The sequence below is a fragment of the Alligator mississippiensis genome, chromosome 1 (genome assembly GCF_030867095.1).
Source record: "Alligator mississippiensis isolate rAllMis1 chromosome 1, rAllMis1, whole genome shotgun sequence".
Lineage (NCBI taxonomy): Eukaryota > Metazoa > Chordata > Crocodylia > Alligatoridae > Alligator > Alligator mississippiensis.
Window position 1 is genome coordinate 335,102,959 of NC_081824.1, and position 8,600 is coordinate 335,111,558.

General features: G+C 40.5%; 1 protein-coding gene across 5 annotated transcripts in view; it reads left to right on the plus strand.

Annotated features, from left to right (window-relative positions):
- Window positions 1–8,185, plus strand: part of MXRA5 (matrix remodeling associated 5) — a 31,067-nt gene extending 22,882 nt beyond the window's left edge. For 4 of the 5 annotated variants that reach the window (XM_019485413.2, XM_019485412.2, XM_019485414.2 and 1 more), the window contains 2 exons: window positions 42–942; window positions 5,578–8,185. In XM_019485413.2, the coding sequence (XP_019340958.1) occupies window positions 42–942; window positions 5,578–7,489 (2,813 nt within the window). In that variant the 3' untranslated portion in view covers window positions 7,490–8,185. The remainder of the gene's footprint in view (window positions 1–41; window positions 943–5,577) is intronic. The other variant, XM_006277556.4, reaches the window with a different exon arrangement.
- The last annotated feature ends 415 nt before the right edge of the window (window positions 8,186–8,600 follow it).

Consider the following 8,600-nt stretch of genomic DNA (forward strand, 5'->3'; position numbering starts at 1 on the left):
CTTAAAAACCAACCCTTCCGCTTTCTTTCACCTCTTCCCAGGAGCTCTGATGACAGCCAACACAAGGATACAACGGTTTGAAGTCTTGAAAAATGGCACGTTCATTATCCGAAATGTTCAGCTTCAGGACCGTGGACAGTATTTGTGCACTGCCCAGAACCTGCATGGTGTTGATAAAATGATTGTCTTGTTGACAGTAATCGCCCAGCAGCCCAAAATACTAGTTTCCCGCTACCGAGATATCACAGTTTATTTTGGAGAGACAGTGGTCATGGAATGCCAGGCCAATGGGATCCCAAGCCCACATATTTCATGGATTTTTCCTGATAGGAAGATATTACAGAAAGTGACTACTACTGAAAGCAGGATAATGCTGCATGAAAATCAAACTATGACCATCAAGGAAGCTACCTTTACAGACCGAGGAGTGTACAAGTGCATAGCTAGCAATGCGGCAGGAGCTGACAGTGTAGTAGTGAGGCTTCACATTGCAGCCTTACCTCCTATAATCCATCAGGAAAAACAAGAAAACTTTTCTTTGCCTCTGGGACACAGCATTAACATTCACTGCAGTGCCAAAGCAGCACCCCTTCCTAGCATTCGCTGGGTGCTCTTTGATGGCACCCAGATCCGACCATCTCAGTTTGTTAATGGGAATTTCTTTGTTTTCCCCAATGGAACCCTTTACATACGCAATGTCTCCCCGAAGGACAGTGGGAACTATGAATGCATTGCAGCGAACATGGTGGGTGCAGCCAGGAGAGTAGTACAACTCTATGTGAAGAAGCAGTCATCTAATGCCAAGATCACTGGGAGCTCTCCCCAGAGAACAGATATAACATATGGTAGCACCCTACGACTCGACTGCAGTGCTTCTGGGGACCCCTGGCCCCGGATATTATGGAGGCTGCCTTCAAAGAGGATGATTGATTCTTTGCACAGGTAATTTCCTATGTATAGTATCATATACAAACTACTTGAGCAATAGGAGTCTTTTCTTGATTTCTCTGGGCTTTGAATGGGGCCTTAAATCTTTAGAAGGAGAATTTAATCTGATAGAAGATTCCAAAGTTAAATCTACTTTAAATAATAATAATAATGAAAAAATGATAGATTGTTACTACTTGTCTATTAAAGCTACTCTCCAGGTATGCTAAAGAGCCTAGTGGCAAAAAAGTAATGATATATGACTCTCATTTCAGAAAAGCATTTTTATGGCCCCTAATTGCATAATATGTGTAGTACAGGAAAGAGACCTGCTTATAAAATAAAGTTTTTCCTCTGAGGAAATGAGACTGATCTGAGCAGGATTTATAGAATGACTTGGATATTTGCATCCCTATTGTGCAAAACTACAAAACACAATGAAGCATTGCCAACTCTTGAATAAAAAGTATCTCTCTTTCCCAACTAGTACATATAACAGTACTAGTAATGAAGGAGAAAATATGTGGATTAAAAATATATATATATGTTTACAGATTTATGAACCTAGGGAATTTTTCCCCAATATGTGATGATATATACATATACAGTAAAACCTTGTTAGTTTGATATTGGGTAGTTCAAAGTATCAGATACACTGAAGCTATTGTCATTCCACAGCCAAACAGATAGGCTTTTGTATGCTTTAGGATTTTTTATCTTTATTTTTATTTATTTTTTATTTTTAGCATGCAAACTTAGAAATTGGATCAGGAAAACCTTACTTTGAAATTTGAAGTCCTTTGATAGTACCTTGAACCAATACAAGATTGCTAGCTATGTCATCTATCATTAAACTGCTGTCAGAAACAGCATGGGCTCACTTAAGAGAACCAACTACCTAGTTGGTTGAATACAGCCCATACTGAGCATGGCCATAGAACACGTAGCACAATGCCAAGGTTTACGTTTATTGTCATTTGAAGTATACCATAAAGGTAAATGAGTGCAGCTCATCTGAATAAGACATAGTACTTACTGTGCTCCATTCCCCTCAGCACTGACCCTTTTTCAAATCATGGTGAACCACTTCATCAACTAAATTTCACCTTCCTCTTTACTCCCATGCTGAGTGCCTTTTTTCTCAGTTCCAATTATTCCTATTTCTTTAGTAGCCTTGAATGTCCAACAAACTTCACTAAACATCTACAGAGATGAGAGGCTCTGTCACTACCCTCTCTCAGCCTGCAAGATATGATTAGTGTGGCCCTACCCTCCATGAGGTGCAGCCAAACCAGGGGACCCCATGCCTCACCTGTTTAAAAAGAATGTGGAGCGTCGCAGAACTTGTGATGAGAACACCCTATTCCAGTAATAAGTGAGGGGCTCATTAGAAAGTGAATCCTTGGGGAAGGGGTATCTGAAGTATACACATATGCTGACCAGTTTTAGGCTGTGGGGTAACCATAGCTTGAAACACTGTTAATTCTTCCAGGGGCCCAGCCCCATGCACCGTGTTATAAATCACAAGCCTTTTGGCTTTGAACTAACATCTACTAACATGGGCTGTATTCAACCAACTAGGTAGTTGGTTCTCTTAAGTGAGCCCATGCTGTTTCTGACAGCAGTTTAATGATAGATGACATAGCTAGCAATCTTGTATTGGTTCAAGATACTATGTACCACCCAGTTGTGGGACGAATCCCACCAGGTTTCTGTTAGCCCTACTAAGTCATAGGTGTTTTCTGCAAGCAGGAGCGCTAGTTCATCCTGCTTGTTCCCCATGCTCCTAGCATTAGTATATAGGCACTTGAGCCCTGCAACTGGTGCCTTTGCTGCCCCCCCCCCCCCGCTCCGAATCCCAAGGGGTCCCTTATTTCTTACCTTCTCGTTGCTTACCTGTGCTGTAGTGCTGCTTATTTTAAAGTTGCTATTTTTTGGTGTCCTGAGCTTTGAATTAATGAGGTTTTCTTAGCTAGATAGATAGAGATCTCTCTCTCTTTCTATATATACATATATATGTGTGTGTATGTGTGTGTGTGTGTAATGTTTTGAAATATATAATGTAACGATTTCATAGATTTCATAGACATTAGGGCTGGAAGGGACCGTGGAAAATCATCGAATCCAGCCCCCCGCCCAAAGGGCAGGAAGTCATCTGGGGTCATAGGATCCCAGCAAGATAAGCATCCAATTTACTCTTGAAGGTGTTCAATGTAGGTGCTTGAACCACCTCCAATGGCAGGCTATTCCAGACCTTGGGGGCTCGGACAGTAAAGAAATTCTTCCTTATGTCCAGCCTGAAACGGTCTTGCAGTAGTTTATGACTGTTTTACCTTGTAAACCCTTGGGGCACTCTGGTGAACAAACGTTCCCCCAGATACTGGTGGTTACCCCGATAAACTTATAGGTGGCCATCAGATCACCCCCGAGCCTGTGCTTTTCTAGGCTAAAGAGCCCCATGGCACTCAGCCTGTCATCATAAGGTCTGTTTTCCTGACCTCTGATCATGTGCGTGGCTCTTCTCTGGACTCTCTCAAGCTTCTCCACATCCTTTTTGAATTGTGGAGCCCAAAACTGGACGCAGTACTCCAGCTGCGGCCTCACCAAGGCTGAGTACAAGGGGAGAATGACGTCCCAGGATTTGCTTGAGAAGCATCTATGGATGCAAGCCAGTGTTTTGGTTGCTTTACTAGCCGCAGAATCCCACTGCAGGCTCATGTTCATCTTGTGGTCAATGATGACCCCCAAGTCTCTTTCTTCCATAGTGCTAGCGAGTGGAGCACTGCCGAGCCTATAAGCATGCTGCGGGTTTTTCCTTCCAGGGTGGAGAACCTTGCATTTTTCAGTGTTAAACACCATCAGGTTCTCATCTGCCCATTTGCTGAGCCTGCCCAGATAGAGTTGGGATCTTAACTGATAGAGTTAAAAATCTCTTTGATTCAGTTGGGATCTATGTGAGCATGCATAACTACAGCCAAACGGAGTTTCGGATGTTCTAAACTTAAGTAAATCAGACCCTTTTTGTATATCCATCACTGTAACTCATTTTTACACATACAACTTTCCTTCCTAATGAGAGAAAATTGAACATCATAATGGAATGCATATAGCTTGTCTTATTTACCTCATTTCTCCCTTCACTCTTAATTCTTTGTACTGTGGAATGATTGGGGATCCCAGCTGAGGTGGGTTAATCTATGAATTTTGTTCCTTCACAGACCTATTTGATATATAATACCTTTCTGTTATATCACTATGGGACAAATACAACTATAGCCCTATAATTGTTTATTTCAAATAAAGATAGGCATTTTAATATGAATAATGTATTGCATCTAGATCAGCAGAATTTAAGGAGATAGTTAAGAGGAATCAATTCATAATATTTGCATGATTAAGACACACTACAATTATAAGAATCCTTCTCATGAAATATAATACAGTACTTACTACTAGTTTTTTTACTTATAGTTTATTACTACCCACAACTCCTGCTTCTGCCCCCTTCTCCCAAAACACTGACAATTAAAGATCTATAAATTGTCCTTCACTCACTGAGAAATAAGAGGTGTATTGGCATAAAAATCCTTAGTTCCTGGTAATAATTGTCACTATTTTGCTGAGAGCATTCTTGATTGTTGAACAAGCTCATTATGGTTTAAACTCCATTGAAATATTAGATATTTATGCAGACTTTGGGCAATATTGTATCCACATGTTTATAGCTTTCAGCAACAGCAACAAAATAGCTATTCATATGGTTTGTGTTACTGATAGTTTTTTTTTTCTTTCTCATCTCTCAAAAGCTGTGCAAACTATACTATATGCATAGCAAATCAATGTTTATTTCTGAGGGAACTCTATGGGAGTGAAGAGAAAAGAAGCTTTGAACCCAATGTCTGGCGTTTACTTAATGAACTGGATGGAAATAATAGTTTTACAATCTTTTGAACACTGTTCAACACTTGAACCATCATAGGCATGCCCTGGCCAAGATGTTCCCAAGCACACCCTGCTCATTCATTCCCACACCCTTACAACCAGGAAAAGCACCAGAGAGACCACTCCAGGGCTGTTGCCACTGGCCAGTTTTAAGCATACTAAATCCCACTGGCACATTTTCAGGTTTGGAGCATGTCATCAGGAGTGGGTGGGCACCACATGCTTGGAAATAGTCTGTCCTGGGCATGCTGGTTCTGCTGCAGTATTGACATGTACCATGACATACATTGAAAGATGACTCAGTTTGGAAACTATACAAAACCTTTATACTTGTTCTTTGGAATTGCTCTGGAGGTTTTAAAATTTTTGGTTATCAATCCCTAAGAAATAGCTTATTTTGATTTGTAAGTGCTGTGAGTAAAGTTTCTACCTCCTCACAACTATGGTGTACATCGGAATGTATATAATTTGTTACCATGTTTAAACATTACTGAGAGCTGCAAAATAGATTAAAATGGTATAAGTTCAGGATAGAATAGCCTGGAATGATCATCATCATCTCCTCTATTTCCTTTTGGCTATAAATACTAAACATTTCTATGACAGTATAATTATGTAATAGTAGTGATTCCAGTATTTTTTTCATGGAGGTTTTCTTTAAGCTGATATTTTGTGTCTCACATTATTTTCTGTTTTCTTTCCTGACAGTAGCTGGGAGACCAGAATCAAGGTGTTTGGCAATGGGACTTTGCTTGTCAACTCAGTCACCAATAAGGATGCAGGCGATTATCTTTGTGTGGCCCGCAATAAGGTTGGGGATGACTATGTGGTTCTTAAAGTGAATGTGATGATGACACCAGCCAAGATAGAACATAAAAATGTGCATAATCACAAGGTTAAATATGGGGGGGATCTGAAAGTTGATTGTGTAGCCACAGGTGTGCCAAACCCAGAAATCTCCTGGGGCCTCCCAGATGGTAGCATGATAAACACCTTCATGCAATCAGATGACAGTGGAAGTCGAGCAAAGAGATATGTGGTTTTCAACAATGGAACACTGTATTTCAATGACGTAGGCCTGAGAGAGGAGGGGGACTACACGTGTTATGCTGAGAACCAGATTGGAAAGGATGAGATGAGAGTGCGGGTCAAAGTACTAGCTGAGCCTGCAACTATCAGGAACAAAACCTACTCTGTTATTAATGTTCCCTATGGAGATGTTGTCACTGTTACATGTGAAGCCAAAGGTGAGCCAACCCCCAAAGTGACGTGGCTTTCTCCAACAAATAGACCTATTCCTGTCCTATCCGATAAATATCAGGTGTACAGGGATGGCACCCTCCTCATTCAAAAGGCCCAAAGATCAGACAGTGGCAACTACACTTGTCTGGTACGAAACAGTGCTGGAGAAGACAGAAAAATAGTCTGGATCCTTGTCAATGTTCAGCCCCCCAAAATTAATGGGCATCTCAATGCAATAACTTCTGTAAAGGAGACAGCCATGAGAGACAGCCGTAAACTTATTGATTGTAGAGCTGAAGGTATCCCAGCTCCACGGGTTCTGTGGGCTTTCCCAGAAGGGGTGATCCTGCCTGCTCCCTACTATGGGAACAGAATCACTGTGCACCGCAATGGCACCTTAGACATCAGAGGTGTGAGACAAACAGACTCAGTGCAGCTTGTGTGCATTGGGAGAAATGAAGGTGGGGAGGCTAGGCTGATTGTGCAGCTTCTGGTCACAGATCATTTGGAGAAACCATCATTTAGGGACCCAGTCAGTGAGAGGATAACTGCAATAGCTGGGCACAGCATCAATCTGAACTGCTCAGTGCAAGGTAACCCTGAACCCAGCACAACATGGATCCTGCCCAATGGCACAGAACTGCAGAGTGGCAGTCACGTGCAAAGGTTCTACCACAAAAGGGATGGGATCTTGCACATCAGTGGCCTCTCTGCAGGGGACGCAGGGACTTACCGGTGCACAGCCAGGAATTCAGGTGGCTATGCAGAGAGAACTGTCTTCCTAAAGGTGGGACTCAGGCCAGAAATCAGCAACCAGTACAACAATCTTGTGAGCATCATCAATGGGGAAACTTTACAGCTCCACTGCATTACTCAGCCCAACCAGCGGTCACATACCTCCTGGACACTGCCCAATGGGATTATACTAGATAGTCCCCAAACCTTAGGCCGCTTCTCCCTTCTGGAAAATGGTTCACTTACTGTACGTGATGCCTCTGTATTTGACAGGGGCACATATTTGTGCAAAGTGTCGACTGAGTATGGCATATCTGTTATGAACGTGCCAGTCATAGTGATAGCCTACCCACCACGGATCACCAGTGAGCCAGCACCTGTTATCTACACCAGGCCTGGAAATGCGATTAAACTGAACTGCATGGCCATTGGGATTCCTAAAGCAGAAATAACATGGGAGCTCCCAGACAAATCACATCTGACAACAGGAGCTCAGTCCCGTCTGTATGGAAATAAATTCCTTCACCCTCAGGGGTCGTTAATCATCCAGCAATCTACACAAAGGGATGCAGGCTTCTACAAATGCACTGCTAAAAATATCCTAGGCAGCGATTCAAAAACAACTTATATCCACATATTCTAACATTTAAGCAAGCTCCTCTGATTAGACACTAATGCCCAGTTTACTGCCTAGCAAGTACAACACAGAAAGTACTGTTTGTAAACAGTCAAACCTATTGAGGGCAGAAAAGTGAATTGTACATCTCATTTTCATTAGCAGTACATCATTGCCTTCAGATTGACCTTTAACAGTCCAAAGCCTCTTGTTATTCCAAAGCTACTCTTTGGTTTAAGAAGCACCTTAAAAGATACCAAAGAAGTATTCACTGTAATAATACTATTATTACAGTTATGGTGATAAAATGTTTCATTATTTTGTTGGAGAGACAATATTTTTATCCCTTGCAGTGCTTCTGCATAATCTAGCCTTATAGAATATGATTGCTAACCTTTCTGTTAATTCTTCTATCACCTCTTCAAAATCCAAAGATTAATTCAGCAAATAAGAGTGATCTATTTTTTAATAAAAGACATTCAGACATTAGTTACTTTAATCTGTGAACAACCCTTTTTCAACTTCTAAGGATGTTCCTGTTGAATTCAATCATTATATATTTTATATATTTTTAAATTAGACTATGAGGCTAGAAAAACTTATAATGATTTTGGTCTCATTTTATAAATTATTGGTCTTTACAAGACTCTGATATGTTACTGTGTTTTATAATGTTAAGGTCAGTATACTGTACGTTTTATAATAAAAATATTTTCCAAACAACTTTTTCACAGTGTTTTCCATGATAAATTTTGGACATATTTCAGTCAAAACACTAGTAATGTGAAATAACAAAATAACAATGCTTTTTATATACCAAATCAAGTAAGTTTTCTTTGAATAACTAAGCTGGAATTAATTTTACATACATTTTAAAATAAATTCTCAGATTAAAACCCTTTTGCTCATGATCAAGTATGAGTTAATTGAACGTTTTGGTGTCATCAGTACTTGACTGGGCCCAGATTTTGAGCCAACAAGCCACAATCAGAGTATAAAATAAAAGGTTGATTTAGCTTTAGATGTGTCATACTAAGTTCATACTGTAGTCTTAAGGTGATGGATATTTGTCAGCTACACAAACAAAACCTAAAATTTGTTATTTAAACTGTTAAGGAGAATAAGTAATTTTCTTGAT